Source organism: Myotis lucifugus, unplaced genomic scaffold (genome assembly GCF_000147115.1).
Source record: "Myotis lucifugus unplaced genomic scaffold, Myoluc2.0 scaffold_52, whole genome shotgun sequence".
Classification (NCBI taxonomy): Eukaryota; Metazoa; Chordata; class Mammalia; order Chiroptera; family Vespertilionidae; genus Myotis; species Myotis lucifugus.
The window spans coordinates 5,292,262-5,313,938 of NW_005871100.1; the positions used below are offsets into that span (position 1 = coordinate 5,292,262).

Sequence of the window (21,677 nt, forward strand, 5' to 3'; positions counted from 1 at the left end):
CTATATTCACAATGTTGTGCAACTATCACCATCATCTGGTTCCAGAACATGGTAATCACCCTGAAAGGAAGGCCCAGGGGATAAACTAGTCACAACCCATTCCCCAACCCCCAGCCCCTGGCCACCACGAGTGGCCCTCTGTCTCCTTGGATTTGACCACTCTGGATAGTCTCTGTAAACAGGCGCTTACAGTACATGGTCTTTTGTTTCTAGCTTCTTTCACTTAAGTGTAATATTTTCAAGGTTCATCCATGTTATAGCATGATTTAGGACTTCATGCCTTTTAATTCCTGAATAACATTCCATTGTATGGACATACTGTCTTAGTCTCTTTGGGCTGCTGCAACAAAATACCACAGGCTGGGTGGCTTGTAAGCAACAGAAATCTATTTCTCACAGCTCTGGAGGCTGGAACTTCAAGATGAGGGTGCCAGCAGGGTCAGAGGGCCTTCTTCAGGCTGCAGATGTATCACTGTGTTCTCACACGGGGGAAGGGGCTGGGGGCGGGGAAGGGGCTGGGGAACTCGTGTGGTCTCTTTTAGAAGGGCATTAGTTCCATTCATGAGGGTTCTTCTCTCTGGACCTACGCACCTCACCATGGGCCCCCCTCACCTCCTAATAGCATCACCTGGGGCATTAGGATTTCAACATATGAATTTTGGGGGGGACACAAACTTTCAGACCATAGCATATACCATATGAAGTTTATCCATTCACCAGTTGATGTTCATCTGGTTTGTTTCTGCCTTTGGCTATTGTGAATAGCATTGCTATGAACATTCTTGTACAAGTTTTTGTTTGAATACCTGTTTTAAATTCTTTTGGGTATATATCTAGGAGTGAAATTGTTGGATCATATGATAATTCTATATTTAACATTTTTAAAAAACTGCCAAACTGTTTTGAACTCTGGCTGCCCATTTAACATCCCTCACCTGAAGGTTCCACTTTTCTTTATAATTTGTTATTTCCTGCCCTGACCAGTTTGGCTCAGTGGGTAGAGCAGACTGAAGGGTCCCAGGTTTGATTCCTGTCAAGGGCATGTACCTCTGGGGTGTGTGCGGGAGGCAACCAATCCCTTAGTGTAACATGTGTTTGTAAGATGTGTCTCTCTCACATTGATGTTTCTCTCTTTCTGTCTCTCCCCCTCCCTACCACTCTCTCTAAAATTCGGTGGAAAAATATCCTCGGGTGAGGATTAACAAAACAATAAACTTGTTATTTTCTATCTTTTTTATTTTATTATAGCTACCCTAGTGGGTATGAAGTGCGATCTCCTGGTGGTTTGGGTTGGTTTTATAGTACTTATTTTGTATGTTTCTGGACTCAGATGTTTGTACTCTGCAGTGTTCCTAAGCCTGTCATATTGCAAAGCTACAAAACCACCTACACGTAATTTCCAGGAAGAGGAAGTTGTAAAGCACCTTTTCCTTCACGGCCCTTGTGCAGCAGAGCCTCGTGGCTCTGTACTCTGCCCTGCAGATAAGCCACTCGACAAGCGGCTAATTATAGACAATGCCTGTGGCCTCTGACCTGCTCTCTGATTTTCTCTTCTTTTGATTTTAGGGATTTCCTCTGGGTCATCCAAAATGCTTTCCGAGCACACTGCGTAAGAGCTGAGCCACCTGCCCGTTTGGGACTGCCATACTCTCTGCTCCACTGTCTCCCGATGGCATTTTGACTGCATCGAGGCCACGTGACCTGCTGCTCATGATGAGTGATGAGAAGAACCTTGGGGTGTCCCCAAAATTGGTCTCCCCTTCCAGGAGCCCGAGTACCTGCTCCTCCAAGCAGGGAAGTCGGCAGGTAAAGTTTTAACTAATGCAACTTTTAAGATGCAAATTTAAATCAGGCAGTTTGTAGATTAAAGTGTGTATATTTACTTGGGAACACCTACTTCTCAGTTTAAGAGCATTTGCTTCCAGCCCTGTCTTATTTACATGAGAAGAGTACATTTTTAGGTGGTTTTTAATAATGCAGCTTGAGTGCCTACCAGGTGGGAAGAGCTGTATTTGGCTCTTTGGATTATTTTACTCAGTCCTTGCAACTGTCCTCCAACACAGATATTAATATCCCCATGTTCTCCACGAGGAAGCTGAGTCAGACCGACTGAGTTATTAAAGACACACAGCTAGTAAGTGGCAGAGCAAGAAACCAAAGCCCAGTCTGCTTGACTCCAGAGCCCATACGTCCATTTATACCCTACTAACCAACACAAAAAAATCAGTCACTTTTCCAGCAATTATAATATCCTCCCACCCGCCTCTCCCTTCCCTTATGACACCTTCCAACTACAGGCTGCCCTTGAGTCCCACCTGCTCTATTTCACTAATGGATGGGGAATCAAATCAACAGAGACGTGGTAAAAGGGAATTAAGTCGGAAGAAGAAAGAAGTGAAACAAAGGACTGAATAATTAACTCCTAAATAACTGTCAGCTAATTATATGTTGCTTTTTTTGGTTTCCTTTCTAATAAATCCTGATTGGCAGAATTTGCTGGTTTTAGATCAGTACAATAAATGCACATTAATCATTGTAATTCTTCCACCTTCAGTCAAGTAGAGAGAGGGAGGGCTGTCCAAAAGCTCTGAGCCTTTTTAGTGTTTGCTGGCTCTGTTGGCTTTGTCAATCCCCCATGAGAAGCGACGGCCTAAGAATTGGTCCAGAGGACTTGGTTCTAGATTTGGAAGCAACAATCCAGCAGCCTCCCACTTCAGGCACGTCCAGGCATTTTTGACACACCACACATTTTTGACACACCACACATTTATGACACACCACACATTTATGACACATCACACATTTATGACACACCACACATTTATGACACATTCACACATTTGTGACTCATCATCACGGGTCTCTCCATTCGAATGTTGCCTGGGGCAGGGAGCTTACCACCTCACAATGCTGCCTCATTTCATTAGCATCTATGATTCTAGACCAGCCGATGGGCTGCAAGAATTTTTGTACCTGAATATTTAGTCAGGGGCACTGGCCTCTTTTCCCTCGGTGGTTCTCAACCTTCCTAATGCTGCGACCCTTTAATACAGTGCCTCATGTTGTGGTGACCCCAACCATAAAATTATTTTCGTTGCTACTTCATAACTGTAATTTTGCTACTGTTATGAATCGTAATGTAAATATCTGATATGTAGGATATATTTTCTTTGTTCGCGACCCAAGGTTGAGAACCCCTGCTTAGATTGTCAAATAAGAAAATGACAGCAGCCAACACAATAGTAGTGCTCCGGTGTGAATGCCCTGTCTCGAACCATTAATATATAGGTCGTATAAGAGAGTTGCATCTTATTGGTCATGTCGCATAATAAGATTGCATCTGATTGGTTATTCTGAGTACCAGAAATCCTTATATACAAGTATGGGCATCTGATTTTTAAAAAAGTCACTTTGGACCAAAAAGGATAGGTGGTTGTTGTTATTACTTTATAAATCAATTAAAACTGTACCTTTTTTTGTCAGACCTGCAAAAATATATTTTTTGGTGTGCTGCAGAATTTTAGTAATTAATTTATGCTTACAATAGATGAAAGAGTTTTAAAATCACTGTCCTAGACGATTTGCCACAAGCCTGACATTGGGGAGCCCTCCACGATCTCCCCCGAGGGTTAGGAAGAAGAATTTTTTTCAGCACAGTCATCACGTTCTGCTGGGCTTTAAAAATGACTAAAAGTATTCCTTGACTGATGCACAATGGCTCCTGGGAATTCCATTTTGAGAGGGTAGCTGCATCCACCGCCTTTGTCAGCTTTCCAGGTGGGCATTTCTCTCCCTACGCCAAATTTCTGGTTGGGGTTAGAACCGAATGAAGATTTCCCCCTATTAGCATCCTTGGATAAAGGGGGAGAACATGATTTTTTTAAGCCAGAGCTTATAACACCAAAGGAATTGAAATTCTGGGACTGCATACACAGAAATTATTTGTTGGGTGTGTTATTTGAAATAGATTGATTTGGTTTTCACAGAGCTTTTTCTGAGGTCACATCCTAAAGTAAAAGAGAAATGTATTTGATGCCTCAGCGTTTTCTGACTTGGAATGGTTGGTCTTTCACCTATTCATCAATTGGTCATCTTTTTTGTTTAGTATCTACTACTTTAATGTGCATGTGATTTTGCTTTATAAGCATAAAGACTTGTTTTTCCTCTGTGGCATGGGTATACATTGTCTTTCACCTCTTTCTTCCACCCTGACCCCCAGGCCAGCACCTGCCTATTGGTAGTAGCTACTAGGAGCACTGTGTTGAGAAGGGTTGTGCGGTCGAGTCTGGTGCAGTGGAAAAGAGTGCCATGTTTTCAGCTATGACTCATGGGCACAGAAAGGCTGAGTGGGAGCACAGGTGCCACATTTGTCACCCTTTAGTGATATTAGAGAGTTGATATTAAGAGATCTCTGCCAAGTCTGTATTCTGCTATTGGAGGAAAAGAAATGGATCTCTTTGAAGTGGACTGTCCTTCAGATCTAGTGCTTTACCAGATAGAAACCTATGCTTCTTGCAGGAAATCCCCAACGAGAGGAAGCCAGCTTACTCAAAGAATAGGTTGTTGGTCCCTTCTGACCGTCTTCATCGCACCCTATTATCTGTAGTATTCTAGGTTGATCTTTGCTTGAGTGTTTTTCCCCCTCCCAGGCTTTGGCTCAGCTATCTCGTTAGCTAGACTGATCCATATGAAATTGTTTTTCCCTGTTGAATTTGGTGATATTCTTGAGAAGAATCTTCATTTATTGCTTTAAGACTTTAAAAATGATCTTTTATAAAAATACTAGATGCTCACTATAGGTCATTTCCAAGGTACATGCAATCCATGCAACTTGCAATACTTTAATTAATTTACTTTTAAATGGCTGCTGACAGGTCAAATAAAATGAAGCCTGAGAATGATTGTTGGTTGTGGAGGTCATCTGTGACATTGTCGAGTGGTGGGCATGAAAGGCTGGTTAGAGTCTATTCATGACAGAATAGGAACAGAGGAAGAGGGTACCCCGATTCTACCAGGCTCCCAGACAGGATTTGAGAGACACCTTCACAAATGTTCTGTTTGGGAACCTTGAACATGTCTAATGCCATGCTTAACCCTGCCCTCCTCTCTCCCCATATAGATAATTCTCTGATTCATTAATTGGTTGAAAGAGTAGATAGAGCTTGAGTCCTGGGTTCTAATTACACATCTTTTTAGCTTTCACAGCACATGGCAGATGCAAATTAGTGGACTGAATGCCAGCAGCAAGTATACCTCCATTAGGGGAGGTGAGAATGTATGGCCAGGTATACATGTGGAATGTGAACAAGAAACTCACAGATTCCTCAGCTTCCTCACTCCAGTGACATATTGTGAGGATCTTAAAAAATGAACAAAGGCCTCTCCATTGAGTTTCTTCTAGCAAATGATGATGTAATCCCTAAATGCTTTGTATACCAGGATCTCTGAATGAGCTGCTCTACTAGAAACTATGAAACAGGGTCTGCTTGTTGCTAGCTGGGTGACCTCGCCATCTATAATAATAAAATCATAAGATGTTAATTAGACTGGATGTCCTTCCGGACTAAGCCGGGGCTGCAGCCACCAAATCAAGGCAGCCACAGCAGCTATGAGGGAGGGATCTGGATCCAGGCAGCCTCGAGGGAGGGATCCAGACAGCTGCCCGTGGCTGCGAAGGCTCACTCTTGCACGAATTTCATGCATCGGGCCTCTAGTGTTATATAAAACCTCTGAATCTCAGTTTTTTAGCTGTGAAATTTAGAAAATTGTTCTTCCTTTTGAAAACTGAATGAAATAATAAATATGAAGTACCTAGGCTAGCAGATGGTAGACTTTCGGTAAGTGGGGATTAAATTAATGAATGAAGAAGCATGCAATTGCTAGGTAGAAAATTACTATTCACAAAGCTCTGTAGACAGATGAAGTAGGTTAAGGGGTATCTAAGTGGGAGAGGCAATTACTATTTCAAAACTTGTACAATATGAGTAATTGCAGTTTCCTGTTGTCTTTTCCCACTGCCCCCTTCCATTTCTTTCCTAGAACTTTGAAACTAGCACGCTTCAGAAGCCAGATTGAGCTAAAGATGAATGACTAGGTTTTATCTTTAATGAAAGAGTCCTATATGCCCTAAACTTTACTTCTTCAATCAATGTCTATTAAGAACCTATTATTAAAAGACTGGGCAGGGAGATTTGAAGCCACAAAGGACAGGACAGCAGAGCAGATCTCTACAAACAAGTGGTCAACTCTGGGGAGGCTGTGGTTTGTGAAGGGAGCATGGCCTCCATCCTTTTTTTCCTTTCTATGTTGCTAGCATTTGCTCCATAAGTCAGAAAACAGAAGGTGAATTCTGCTAAAATAATTGACAAGTGCTTAGTTCATGATTACAGGGGATTTGAAATGGAAAGATCTATTGCCAGGTAAGGCTCCTTACGGATATGCAGTTTGTTCTCATCACCCTCGTGTCCCCGCGCTAATCTAAGGTGGCCTTTGAGCCTCCCGGGGTCATCCACGAGTGTTTGCTATTAGATGATGCAGCGCTCCAGGGAGCCCAGCTGCTGGGCTTGGTGCCAGAACCCACAGGACACAGGAGTTGAATGGGAGAGAATTTGCCAAGAAAAGTGAATTAAAGCTCAGGAGTTTATAATTTCAGCATCTGGGTATTGCAAATACTTAGTCCTGTTTATTTCTTTTAATTCATCACGTCTTCAGAGACACTGAGATTTACCAGCTGCCTTTTGTAAGTAGGGGCTAACACTCTTGAGAGAGACCAATCAAGGAGGAGGGCCTTGGGAATGTTATAATTCATCATAATTGTTCTTTGATGGTCACAGAAAATGAAAAGCAGTGAATATGAACTTGCTCAGGAGCCAGGGCTTGAGTTTAAATCTTAGGTTGTTCATAAGCTGTTTGACCTTCGGCAGTTACTTGGTTTCTTATAAGGTTTTGCAAGTTGCTTAGCTAGAAGAGAGCCTGCATGTGGAGCGTGCTATATAAGTGATGGATGCATAAACCACTCTCACCTTCCCCAAGAAGAGTCCCAGGAGCCCTCAAGCAGTACCGCGTGAGGACTGTTCCTTTCAGCTGGAGGGGACATGACATGACGCAGTCAGACGTCTTGGCTTCTATCTAGGTTGCTCAGAGAGGAGGAGTCAGCTAACATAGATGTTAGCCAGTATCTGATAGCAGCCTTAGGGCTCATTATGTTCTTTCATACTGTTATGAGGAAAGCTTCTTGTCCCCACCTGTTGTTCGTGGGAGTGGGCTTTTTGCGATATTTTGAGAAAAGGAATTTTCTGAGATTGGCCTGGGAGGTGAAATGGTGTAGAAAGTTTTATTTCTGTGGAATTACACCCTTGCGTTTCCCTGGTCCTATTTCCCTTTGTCCCACCAAGGAAGAAGTGTAGCTGTGGCGTCTTCAAAATAAAAGCCAGTCTCCAGAGTTTCCATTCCATGTTAGGGCATAGTCCAGTTTAGCATTAGGCTGGTTAGTTTGTGTTTCCTGCTGTAGCCCATTAGTCCATTGCATGTCAGGTCGGCCTGGCCACATGGCATGGAGGAAATACGGGCAAATGCAAGGATGCTAAGAGAGCCGTGAGCCAAGAGCACCAGCTCCTTTGTTTAGGGCAGTGGTTCTCAACCTTCTGGCCCTTTAAATACAGTTCCTCATGTTGTGACCCAACCATAAAATTATTTTCGTTGCTACTTCATAACTGTAATGTTGCTACTGTTATGAATTGTAATGTAAATATCTGATATGCAGGATGGTCTTAGGCAACCCCTGTGAAAGGGTCGTTCGACCGCCAAAGGGGTCACGACCCACAGGTTGAGAACCGCTGGTTTAGCAGATTATCTATTCCCAAATTTTCATGGGCTTGCATTGGCTTTAGCCAATGATTTCTGTTCCTAGGTTTGATTGATAAGTATATTTCCTAGGTCCCCCCAACCTCACTGCACATGCATCCACCTTCCCCTTTGTCCTCTCCTCCAGTGACCTACAGGAGATGGGTGGTGACTTGCTGGTGACTGTGAAATTGCAGCTTCCTGGTGAAGCTGTCCAGATGGCCATGCTCATAATGTCTGGTCTCCCTTTTGCTCCTTTCCTACTATTAATAACTAGCTAATTACCATGGTATCGATGCTGTCCTTCTATGCTTTAGAAAGAAAATATGATCCAGAGATACTAACTGCCTTGTTTAGAGTTATACAGCTAATAAGCGGTAGGGGATCAGGCAACCATCTATTTGGAGAACACTAGTTTTTTTAGATGTTAGAAAGCTTCCATAGAAGTTAATTCAAGTTCCATGTGCCTTCAGTGCAAATGTTTGTTGTTTAAACAAACTTCCAGAAGCCAACGCCTCTGAGGATGCAGGGACAAGAATAACACTGATGAGTAAAGCAGCCTCAAGGATCCCTGAGGTCTGATTGTCTGCAGCGGCTTTTTTTCTGGTGGGAACAACCAAGAAAAATTAACTACATATTTCTGTCTTAGTTTTCCAGATTCCACCTTTCTGGACCTTTTACTGCCTACCTTTTGGTCACATTTATGGTTATGACATTACTAGAGGCCCAGTGCATGAATTCGTGCATGGGTGGGGTCCGGAAGGCCTGCCCCAATGGAGGCGATCGGGGGTGGGACCGGCCAGGGGGAGGGGTCGTGGGAGACTGGGTGGGGCTGACCGGGGCCCCATTGGGCTGGTTGGCTGTCGCAGTGCGCCTCATAGCGACTGTTTGTTCCAGTTGTTCCAGTCATTCTGATCGCTTGGCTTTTATATATATAGATACTCTGAAAGATACTCTGAAAGGAGGAAGGGCAAAGATACAAGACTCAATTCTCAATATATTTCTATTCTGAGTTAAGTCTTGAAAAGAAAAAACAAACATTTGATATGGGAAGAGGTTAAAACTTCAGCTAAAATGACATATTTGAGTTGTCAGGGTGACTTTGTTACTTTCCATGAACCAGGTCATGGTTCATTTCCCCATCAGGACACATGCCAGGATTGCAGTCTTGATCCCCAGTTGGGGGCGTGCAGGAGGCAGCCAATCAATGATTCTCTCTCATTATTGATGTTTCTATCTCTCCCTCCCTCTCTGAAATCAATAAGAATATATTTTAAGGAGAGAGAGAGAGAGAGAGAGAGAGAGAGAGAGAGAGGTCTGCTGGAGGTTAATTTTAGACGAGGTCATGAGGATGGTGTCCTCCAGATGGGCTTAGTGCCCTTACAAGAGGAAAGACACCAGAGCTCCTTCTCTCTCACGCTTGGAGGAAAGGCCCTGTGAACACCCAGAGAAAAGGCAGCTACAGACCACTCCAATTACACGCTCTAGGAAGTGGGTTCTCACCAGGAACCAAATTTACCAACACCTTGATCTTGGACTTCCCACCGCAGTGTTTTGTTACAGCAGCCCGAATCAAGACAAGCCCGTTCTCCCCTGCCTCTGGAGCAAGCATGGCCTCTGAACTAGAGATGACATTCCTGTGGTTTTAAGCCACCAGTCTGTGGTAATTGGTCAGGGTAGCCTTAGAAACCCTGCTTCTCCCTGGGTGCCAGCTTTTCTCCAAATCCCAGCCCAAGTTCTCACCCTAAGATGGATCTGGCCTGAGGTGATGGTGCTTACCTGACAGCTGCAGTAGGTTGTTTGAACCTCCCATTCTGTATTTACAAGTTTTCATCCTTTTGCTCTCTTTATTTTCAATGTATGTTAACTTCTTGGCGGCCAGCATTGGGTTTTACATCTCTGCATCACCAGTACCTGCCTGGTGCTAAGCCTTAGACCTTTGAGTAGACATTACCTTATTAAATAGAAGCGCAGTTATGGACTAGAATATAACCCACTTAACACAAAAGTCATTCCTTCTTATTTATTTATTTATTTATTATTTATTGTTAATCCTCACTCAAGGATACTTTTTTCCATTGATTTTTTTAAAAGAGAGAGGGAGAGTGGGAAACAGTGATGTGAGAGAGACACATCAATTGGTTGCCTCCCACACATGTCCCAACTAGGACAGGGGGTCAAACCTATAACCCAGGTACATGTCCTAGAGCAGGAATCCAACCTGTGTCCCTTCGGTGCACGGGCGACACTCTAACCACTGAGAAAAAGTGGCTAGGGCAGTGGTAGGCAAACTCATTAGTCAACAGAACCAAATATCAACAGTACAACGATTGAAATTTCTTTTGAGAGCCAAATTTTTTAAACTTAAACTATATAGGTAGGTACATTGGTATTAACTTAATTAGGGTACTCCTGAGGCTTAGGAAGAGCCACACTCAAGGGGCCAAAGAGCCGCATGTGGCTCTCGAGCCGCTGTTTGCCGACCATGGGGCTAGGGCAAGTCATTCCTTCTTGATACATAAGGCACTCAGGATCCGAACCTTCTGCTCGGTTCTCATGAGAACCAGTGTGTCTTGTATAGCACTGTGAAAAAATTCACGGATGATTTGGATGAAGGATAAGGACATTTATTATGCTGAACTTCTGCCTCCTGCTGCTATTACTTTTAAATCATGTTTGCTTTAATTTATTCGGAATGTGTCTCTACTTTGATTGCAAATTTCGATTAGTTCCGAAAAATAGCTGAGCACGCTCTAAGGGAGAACACTACTGTCAGCCAGTGCCATCCAGCAGCGGAGGGCGCTTCTCGAGGAGGTTCGGAGGCCTGTGACTGGAGGCAAGAGTGTTCTGTCTGAGTATAGAGTGAGAATCACTGATATGGTGCTTCTCTCCAGTGCTCAGACACCAAAGGGCAGAGCTCTCTAATATGCCAAAGGAATATGACTTTTTTAAAATTAAAAGGTAATAAAGAGAAAATATGGAAACAGCGCTGGAAGGTATAAAACGAAGAGCAAAAGTCTCCCCCATTCACACCTCTGGCCCAGGCCCATTCACATAGGAGCCTGTAGTGGAGATTTTCTTTGTCATCACTTGGTCCATGCCCGTGTGTGGTGAGATAACCCAGGATCCCCTCCACAGCCTGTCAGCCACCGTGGAAAGAAGGCAGTTCTTAGAAAGGGGTAGTGGTCGTTTTTTATCATATGAATTACTAGAGAATCAGACAATCCATTCTTTTTTTAATAATATGTTTTTATTGATTTTAGAGAGAGGAGAAGAGATAACAAAACGTGGATGAGAGAAACATTGATTAGCTGCCTCCTGCACACCTCCTACTGGGGATTGAGCCTGCAACCCCGGCATGTGCCCTGACCGGGCACCTCTTGGTGCATGGCATGGTGCTCAACCAACTGAGCCACACCGGCCAGGGCAGACAGTCCGTCCTTTATGAAGTCCTGAAATGCAGGGCCTTATAACTTCTACCTGTTAGTCCTGGTTTTGCCCGCAACTCCTAATTCCTAAGATAGCCCGTCTCCTATATAGTGGCTGCTCTAAGTGGGCCCATAGCCCTGCAACTGCCGAGAAGAAGCCGAGGCCTTGCCCTGTGGAGAAGCTGAGGCCTCTCCCCCAGACCCACTGAACGGAAATCTGCATTTTGATGAGATCTTCCGTGATTGGTGTGCACAGGACGAGAAGCACTGCATTTGATTGCATGCACTACCACCCCTCCCCCACCTAATTTGTCCCCTTACTTGTATTGCTATCAGGCCCACTGGTGTTCACCAGATCTTAGTTGAGGAAGAAACAATTGATAAGAAACAATTGTAAATCTCAATAATTGAAATAGAAGCACAGAGTTGGTGTGACATGTTACAGTTAATTACATTAACTGGAATTCTATTGACAAGTATTTCCACGTGTCCGTAGTATAATCATAAAAGATTATATTGATGATCCTGAGGGTTTACAAGATCATAAATGCCTTTGCTCTCTAAAGACACGTTAAATTATACTCCATGTGATTTAACACTGAGTCTTGCTTTGTGATTTTTAAAACTCTGAAAAACAGACTAAATAGGTGATCCGAACAGCCCACTCCCCGAGTCATGGCAGATAGAGGCAGCCACCAAACTTCCCTCCATCACACTCTTCAGCTGCAGAAGAATGAAAGCTAAGCCCTTTTCTATATCTGACATCACCGCCGCCAGGGCGGGGCCTAGAATCAGCCTCTGAGAGGTGCACAGGAGTTGGACCTGGAAGCAGCTGAGCTGGAGGGAAATGCTCTCGATTGGTGCACTCACAATATGGAAATGAACCAGCCCGTGTGCTTGAGCTAACGCTTAGCTGCCTTTCCAACCACAAAGAAGCTTTCTGCATTTGGCACCTTTGAGACATTCAGTAAGACATTCAGACTGAATTTAGTGCCAGATGACAGTGCCAGACTGTCTTCAGTTAACTCAAGCAGAAGCCTTAAGAAGCCACTTCCCCACACCCCATCATAGTTCTCTCTCCACCTGCTGTTCATGGGGAGCTTTAAGCCTGACAGCCCTAGGGCAGGGCAGGATATCAGCCCAGGACCTTGAGCTAAGTCAGCAGGGCCTTGCTCTCCCCAGGGTCAAGTCCACCCTGTGCTGTGCATCTCAGCTCAAGGTGCATGCCCTGCTCCCGGGCCACTGCGTATGTGAGGAACAAGTGGAGCCACTCCCTGCCACCCAGGCCTTTTAGCCAAGAGCAACTGGCATCTCTGCTCTTTTCTGTCCTGAGTACCAATCCATCCGAATCCAGCACACAGTATTCAATTCCTTCACCCATGGGCCTTGTGGGGTCCTTTTTATACCCCACCCCTTGCTGCTAAGACTCATTCAGTAACTATATTTAGGGCCCTATGTCCAAAGCAGTGAGATTATAACCAACAGTATCGAGCTCCTGTCCCCACGGATCCCGAATTCTAGAGAGGGAGGATAATGCCAGTGAGGTTTGTGTAGGCACCAAGGAGGGAGGGAATTCTGTCTGAGGAAGTTTGGGGCTAAATGAGAATTCTGCACTGAGAAGTAGATGGAGCAGACATTCAGATATACAAAAGGCAAGGAGCAAAGACTTGGCAGCATTAAAATGCATGGCTGACTTCCGCCCCCCCCCCCCCCCCCACCAAGGGACTACCTTGCAGGAAACTGGTAGGTCTCAGCAGGGTCTCAGACCTTGCTTGTCTTAGACCTTGCTTGTCTTTGTCCATAGGGGGTTGTTTCTTAACCATTGCTTTAGGATCTTGGCCACCTCCCGGATTTATTCCCCTGTTTCCCTGCCCCATGTATTCATTTCTGGTTCATCATCAGAATTCACATGTTTAAAGTACGGTAGAATATACAGTGTGCATATGGAGCAGAATGATTAAAGATGTAGATTTTCAGTTAGGCGGCTTTCTCCCCAGGCAGCTTTGTAGCACTGGGGAAGTTTTCTAATCCTCCCTTCCTCAGTGTCCACATTCAGAAAAATAAAGATACTACTAAATCCCATATCACAGGATTGTACAAGGAGTAAGAGCAATATTGTGAGTATGGTGATTAGCACACTGCCTGATGCTTAATAAATCTTAGCTATTGGAATTGCCTCATTAATTCGTTCAGCATATTGATGCCTACTCTGTGCTATTAGGTAGTGAATAAGACAGGGAAGGTCCCTGCTTTCCGCCAGCTGGAAAGTCTGCTCCAGTCCTTTTTATAGGATCATTGTTTACATTTATGCGTTGTGTCAGTCAGACCTCACTGGATGGCTTTCCCCAGGCACTATTCTTTGTGTTTTTTAAATGGCAGGCATTATGGGGTATCTACCATCTCTGGCTCCCAGCCTCAGAGGGAGCAGTACCCCCCCCAACTGAGAACGCTGGCGGGATGTGGGCTCAGGTTTCAGCCCCGAGGGTCCAGGATGGTGACAGACAGGGAAGTGGGGAGGCAGGCTTTGAATGCCAAGCCCAGAAGAGGAGTTGGCTGCGGTGCCTTCTTCCTCCGCCCGGGAGAGCCTTCACTTTCTTAAATGTTCTTTAAAGCTGGTGTTTGGTGAGGGTTTTACTTTCTGAGCCCAGGTAGAAGATAACGTAAGGAAAAAGGAGGATATTTTGTACAAATAAATGTGAACCCTGTTTGGCTTATTTACCTTAAGAGCCAACAAACCTCATCTAATTCCCTGCTCGCCACATTGGCTCCTTGGTAGGAATGTCCTACGTCTCAAGAGTTCAAGAGAATGGGGGCCTATTGTGAATCCTGGAAACATTATCGAAATTTAACTCTTCTTTTCCTTTAAACTACAGGTATGGTCTCAATCCACTTTTTTTTCCCCATTTTGTAAAGTATGCAGTGGCATTTCATCCCCCCTGACACTGCATTTTGCAGAATTGAATGTATTGAGCAGATGTGCATGATGGCCTCGTATTAGTACTCTGCATGGTACCTTCTGCTTGGGAGTCTTAAAACAAACAAATCGAAAGGACTTGATTCCCTTAGAGCATGTTCCAGAAGATTTTCAGCCTTAAATTTTCATTGAACAATGATAACGTACACACACCCACTTTCGCATATCCGAATGTGCTGTGTTTGATTTGTAAATAGTCATTTGGTCCAAATATATTTGGTACACTTCCAATGCGTGCCAATTCATGATATTCCAAGAACATAATCTGTTTGCAGTCTTATGCCAGGACCAAGTTTATTCACTTGCCGATGGGATGCATCCTGTGCACAGTGCAGGCCAGGCGCTGTGTGGAATTCAGAAGTGAACCACACACACTCTAACCCTCAGGAAGTCTAGTGTCCGGTAGGGATGAGAAAACCCTACCAGTAAATAAGTGGTTAGTCATTGGAAAGGTAAATGGAATTCTGATATTTCTAGGAATGAAATAGTACTTTATTTGAAGAAGGCTTCCTGGAGGAAGTGGAATTTTTAACTTTATGACCTTTAAGATTAATTAAAGCTTTAACAGGTAAGACATTTTAAACTTTGAGGAATGGCTTTCTGAGCTGAAACAAATATGAGCAGAAAAATATTGTGTATATGTGCCTTTCCATCACTTAATAATATGTATTTTCCATTTATTTTCTGGATGTAATTAAGTGACTTTTAATAATTACTATAAAGAAATCTCATTTGACGTTGCTGTTTTTCTGAAAATGTTCTCTAACTTAAGTGCTGAATTGAAGTTTTGCTTTTTCCACCGAATAATTCCCTTTTACAACTCCAGATCCTGGGAGACTGCCGCCATGTTAAAACTCTCGGATGTACCTCTAACTGCATTCGCAGTCAAGTGCAGTCAGATAGAAGGCAGATCTATCAGGATTGTTATATAAAGAGTTCAGTTGCTAACATAGGACAGTGTTCTTGTTACCAGACATTTCCCATGTATTGGCCTTAAGGACAGCATGGAAACCAAGCCAGAGCACCCAGGACTTCTGTGTTTCCCATTAGATCACCTTTTTTGAGACTTGAGTCTAATTGCTTCTGCCCCTTGGTACTGGTCCAGACTTACTATCCATTTCCCAGCCCCTCTGGCTTCTACCCACACCACCTGCCTGTAGGCTGGAGATTCGACTAAGAGCAAGTTAACATGAAATCTTGGCTAAAGGACATATTTGTCTCTTGAAGAGATATCTGCACCCCCATGTTCATTGCAGCATTATTCACAATAGCCAAGACCTGGCAACAATCCAAATGTCCATTAATGGATGGATGGATAAAGACTGTACAACATTCACACACACACACACACACACACACACACACACACGCACACACACGAATATTATTCAGCCATAAAAAGAAGGATCCTGCCTTTTGTGACACCATGGATGGATGTTGAGGACATTATGCTAAGTGAAATAAATCAGAAAAAAAGACAAATACTATACATTCGCACTTAGATACAGAATCTAAAAAAAAGCCAAACTAATAGAAAGAGAGAATAGAATGGTGGTTGTCAGGCCGGGGGTTGGGGTGGGCGGTGGGGAGATGTTGGTCAAATGGCACACACGCCCAGCTATAACATGAAAAGTTCTGGGGATCTAATGTACAGCATGGTGACTATAATTAACAGTACTGTATTACGTACTGAAAGTTGTTAAGAAAAGTAGACCTTAAATGTTATCTGCACCAACAGAAAAAGTGGTAATTCTGTGAGGGAATGGAGGTGATTTAAACCATCACGTTTTATGCCTTGAACTTACTTATATGTTATATGCCAGTAATATCTCAGTAACGGGGAATATTTGTCAAAATTTAATTACCTGTGTTCGAAATGTTTTCTCTCTGATCTGGATGGTAGTTACAAAGGATATAGGTGTATAAATTTATTCAGTTATACTAAGATTTGTACATTCCAATAAAAATGTAAAAATAATAATAACCAAAAACTCCATTATCGTAGGCACTGAAGTACTGCCAATTTTGGTCTATCTTGGGGTAATTTTGCAATGATTTATGCGTTGTCGAGCATGTAAAAATAACTCTTCAGGATTTTTAGTGTTTTTCTTTTGCATTCCTTTTTAAAAAATGTTTTTGTTGATTTCAGAAAGAGGAAGGGGGAAGGGAGAGAGAGATAGAAACAACAATGATGAGAATCGCCCATTGGTTACCTCCTGCATGCCCCTACTGGGGATCGAACTTGAAACCCGGGCATGTGCTCTGACTGGGAATCAAACCGTGACCTCCTGGCTCATGGGTTGATGCTCAACCACTGAGCCACACCGGCTGGGCTGCATTCCTTTTTAAAATTCTTTTTCAATCAATTACTTGAAATAACCTAAATAGGGAACGATGGAAGATTAATTGTAACAATTGTTTGTACATCTTCAAAATTGCAAACAAAAGAAAGGGGAAAGGAACAAAATTTCTGGGGGGGAAAAAAGATCAAAATGCTTGTTGTAAAAGCATTTTTTTGATGCTTCAGGATTTTCACTAAAATAACTAGAATTTGAAGATATTAACCTGCAACTAAAACATTATTTGACCACATTGTCATGTTTGCCAACTTGCATCTGGTCTGAAACTTTTCAGCCAATTTTTAAGCCCGTCTTCCTACATTCCCACCTCAGCCCACCCCGACTTCCATCCTCATGTCTGTAGCTTTTGGTTAAAATTCAGACTGAGGTCTACTGGTGAGTAAACAGTAACTGTGTGATAATGTCAAAGGGAACAAAAATAGAACTTAACAGCGAAGTTTACCCCTAGCTGTAGTTGCCAAGGTTCAAGCACCAAAAGAGAGAGAAACATTCCCTTGTAAGAGAGCCTTGTTGGGAAATAAAAAATTAAATAAACTTGATGCCATTAAATTATAGCATTAAGACTGTAAAATCCAGGAATGGTATACAAATTAAATTTGAATTTCTTCTCCCCAACCAACCCAGCCAGGCTCACCATCTTGGATGGATTTTCAGATAGAACGAAGTGCTTCTTAATGTCATTATTGTTTTGAAAGACAGCGATTTAGCATGACCTCTCTTGTTGGAACAGGACAGCTGGGAGGTGGTGGAAGGACTGAGGGGAGAGGTGAATTACACCCAGGAGCCACCAGTTCAGAAAGGATTTTTGCTGAAAAAGCGGAAGTGGCCCCTGAAAGGCTGGCACAAGGTAAGACGCTGGCCTGGGCCTCACCTGTATTTTAATTTGAAGCTGAAAATGGCGACCAAGGGAAGACCGGGCATTTAAATGGAATGTGTTCGTGATTTATACTTCCTTCCCCACAGAGATTCTTCTATCTGGACAAAGGAATCTTGAAGTATGCCAAGAGCCAAACTGATGTAAGTCTCCTTGTTCATCAATGTGCTGTTGACGAATTCGGAAGGGCTAGTTGTTGTCAACTCATGGATGAGATTGTGTCCATGGTGGGGGACAGGATTCCATTTCTCTGAGCTGGAGCCACAAGGGTAATATGGAACAGGGTGGCTGCTCCCCAGCCCTGGGTTCTAGGTAGGCTCAGTTCCCCCGATGAGTGGAGGTGGGGGCTCCTCTCAACACCCTACTGTGTACCCAGGGGTCTGTGCTGGCCTTAGGTCAGCTGAGGGGTACTCTGGGTGGGAGAAGACATTTTTGCAGCGAGATAACAGGAGCAAGACATAGGGCAAGTGTAACGGGCACTGGGAGGTTTGGTGGAGAACCCTTAGTGAAGGTGATATGATGGTCCCCTTGTTTCTGCCCCTCGTAGGGGCCCCTCTCTCACCCAGCACTTCTCCCATCCCCCTTCCTCTCTTCGCCTTTACGGTGCTCATCTTGTACAGTTGCGTACAGAACATTTGGTGTAATGTTGGACCCACAGTAGCCTGTCTTAGCTTCCTGTCCCTACCCCTCTTTTTAAATCACTTCCCTGTGAATTTAACAGGAGCAAGAATTGTGGGAGGAAGTGCAGTTAAAAGTGCATTCGCTGCTGTGGAGTCAGTCCACGGGGCTCACCTTCTTGCTTCCTCACTTACTGGCTGGGTGAACCATTTGTTACATAGCCCGCACAGATTAAACAAGATGACGCCTGTGCAGCACTTGGAACTCAGTACTGGGTCACACTGGGTGCTTGATAAGTCGGAGTTCTTAGGGCGACCGTTAGTGGCTGTGGCCGGTGAAGGGGTGTCCAGGATGTTACCACCACTGCAGCGTCCGGTTCTCAGGGGCCCCCCTCCTGCCTCCGCAGATCGACAGGGAGAAGCTGCACGGCTGCATCGATGTGGGGCTCTCGGTGATGTCTGTGAAGAAGTCATCCAAGTGCATAGACCTGGACACTGAGGAGCACATCTACCACCTGAAGGTGAGCCCCTCCCGGCTGCTGGCTCCAGGGCAGAGCTGCTTTATGTTGCAGTGCAGCACTATTGACGGTGCCTTTTGAAGACTTCCGAATGTCCAGCCAGCATGTAGACCTTCCCTATGCAAGTATTTCTGATGGGCCCACACTGCTGGAGGCTTAGCATCCTTGTCTCCGCATCCCCCAATACCCCTTCATAGTTATGGCAGTGATCGATGATAAAAACATCTTCATGTTTCCAAATACAGTACCATGTTTAGTGAAGAGCCATTTACCATAGGTTAAAATATGTTTTTGAAATATAATATTTAATATTTAGCCTGACTTACAACTTCGGCTAATTTTATATGGGTTCCATTACATTTCTCATATTGCATTGGATGCCAGGAATTTCCCCTGAAGTGTGGGCCTCCAAACAGTACTTCTCAAAGCTGCTTAACTGCCTGCCGTCCCCGTCTCCTGCAGATGGGAGAGATGGTTGAGGGCATGAGGCAAGAGCTCGGAGGTTCAGATGTGGTTCAGTGCTTGACCTGGCTACTTACTCGCTCTTGGCCTTTGGCAAAGTATTTAATGTCTGAAGGCCTCAGTTTTCTCACACCCCAAAATGGGAATTATTATAGTGCTCGTCTTGTAGGGCCTCATGTAGAAAACTTGGCCTAATGCCTGGCCCATAGTAATCTCAGTAAGTTTAGTTATTATATATAATTATTAGACAGGACCCAAATATTATATGTTATATAACGTTATACACTTTTTTCTTACTTGGGCACATTATCTGGACTTGGAGTGGGGGCTGAGGGTTGGGAGAGTGAAAGCATGAGATTATGAGCTCCCTGTCCTCCCATAGCATGTATGTGTGTGGTGCTTGGGCAAATAGGCATGTAACATGTACATGTGATCCATTAACCACACAAGACAGTCAAGTCCATTCTGCTTCCTAGCCCAGGGCCCTCTCCCTGTGGGTACGGTGAATTGTGTAAAGCAGGGTTTCTTACCCTCAGCGCTAGTGACATGGTGGGCTGGAGGGTTCTTTGCCGTGGTGGCCTGTCCTGTGCATTGCAGGATGCCGACTGGCATCCCTGGCCTCTAGATGTTGGTAACAACCCCCTCCAGTTATGACAACCAAAAAAATTCTCCAGACATCGCCAGTGTCCCTGGGGGGAGGGGCAATCCACCCCTAGCTGAGAACAACTGGTGTGAAGTAAAGGAAGCAGAGACCTATAATCTTTAAAAGAAGCTTTAAGAAAGAGTATTTTCCCCACCCCCACTTAAATGGTCAATCTTCTTTACAATAATTTAGGCCATTTCTCCTTGTACTTCAATGACTCTTAGTACTGTGTTTTTACATGGCCAGGAAATTATAGGTTCTTGTTCATCCACTATTCTAGTTTACCAAATAAAAGTGATTTCTAATTCCTAATTTTTAAAGAACTAGAATGCCTGAAGACACATGACATGCTAATATCATGACAACACAGTTTCATACTTCTCTGAGTTGATTCCGCTGAAGTTCTGTTTGTGCTTCTTGCTCATTCTCTTGAACATGAGCTGTCACTGTCAGTGTAGGTACGTGTAGTTATCAGAAGGTCCTACTTAGTAGCTTAGGCAGGCAGTTTTAAATGTGGGTCATCCAGTGCTGCTCTCTTATTTTATGGATGAGGGATCTGGTAGCAGAGTGACTTGGCTGTCCACCCACAGTCCTAGAACTATTTAAGGGGCTGAAACAGAACCCTGGTCCATTGTTTAACAAAGTGCTTTTTATTTTCCTGTCCTGTTTAACCAATACAAAATGAGTCCAGATGAACACTTTGGGCACTGATTTTCAAGGGCCTCTGAGAGCAGATCAGTGCACAGGATGACATAGATTCACACCTGGGAAATGAAATCTATTTCAAGGACATAATTTAGGGGAGATGGAGAGATGAGCCTGTTTGTATTGCTTCTTCCTGTACATGACACATTCAAGAGCACTTAGAGAGGTTTTAAGTCTTGTACTTACTTCTAATAACACAACAAACATAAGAGCCAACTTACCATTTCCCACGTGAATGATGCAGCTGACATTTATTTCCACATCCTTGCTCTCAGCAGTGGCATTTGTAAAGATTTTAACAGCATTGACCTAAATTTTTCTTAGAAGTGAACCTACTACACATCCTTTGGGGGTATTATAAATTGTTACTTTATGAGTCTGTGTTCTAATATACAAGAATCTATCATTTTTTCATTTGGAAATATTTAATATACTCACACACCCACAAAAATATTGACTATTAAGAAATGTCTATGCTGTATAGGTGTTTGTAGTATTTTTTGTAGTACTTTTATGAACATTTGAAATGTTTTATAATAAAAATTACTATTTACGAACAGTATTTTTCATGGAAATTAGATATCAATAGATATTTATGGAGAGAATAGCTAATTTTTTTTAAAGTATATTGATTTTTGCCCAGCTGGTGAACATTGATCTATGAACCAGGAGGTCATGGTTTGATTCCCTATAAGGGTACAAGCCCGGGTTGCGGGCTCAATTCCCAGTGCAGGAGGGTGGGGGTGGGGGTAAGGGTGAGGGGTGGGGGGGGGCGGTGTGGGTGCAGGAGGCAGCAGATCAATATTTCTCTCTCATCGATGTTTCTATCTCTCTATTCTTCTCCCTTTCTCTCTCTAAAATCAATAAAAATATTTTTAAAAAGAATATTGATTTTTAGAGAGAAAGGAAGGGAGAGGGAGAGAGAGAAACATCTATGTGAGAGTGCAATATTGATTGGCTGCCTCCTGCACATTCCCTGCTGGGGATTAAGCCCACAACCCAGTAGGGTGTGTGCAGGAGGCAGCCAATCAATGTTGTGTCCTGATGGGAAATTGAACCAGTAACCTCCTGATGCCCAACCAACTGAGCCACACCGGCCAGGGCAAGAATAGCTAAATGTTTGTGTATGTGAGTTTGAAAAACCCTGGAAATCTCCAATAATACTTTATCAGATTCTTTCTATTTCTGAGAGCAGGAGAAATGTACTTTTAAATAACCTTCACATTCATTAACATATTCCTCAGCAATGGATCC

At 43.6% G+C, this 21,677-nt stretch overlaps 1 protein-coding gene across 6 annotated transcripts in view; it reads left to right on the plus strand.

Annotated features, from left to right (window-relative positions):
• Positions 1–21,677, plus strand: part of OSBPL3 (oxysterol binding protein like 3) — a 140,864-nt gene that overhangs the window by 68,320 nt on the left and 50,867 nt on the right. For all 6 annotated transcript variants that reach the window (XR_002829290.1, XM_006088786.3, XM_006088791.3 and 3 more), the window contains exons 2-5: positions 1,567–1,806; positions 17,335–17,451; positions 17,568–17,621; positions 18,503–18,616. Coding sequence is in view for 5 of the 6 variants with exons in the window: in XM_006088786.3 (XP_006088848.1) it covers positions 1,711–1,806; positions 17,335–17,451; positions 17,568–17,621; positions 18,503–18,616 (381 nt within the window). In the remaining variant the exon portion in view is untranslated. The remainder of the gene's footprint in view (positions 1–1,566; positions 1,807–17,334; positions 17,452–17,567; positions 17,622–18,502; positions 18,617–21,677) is intronic.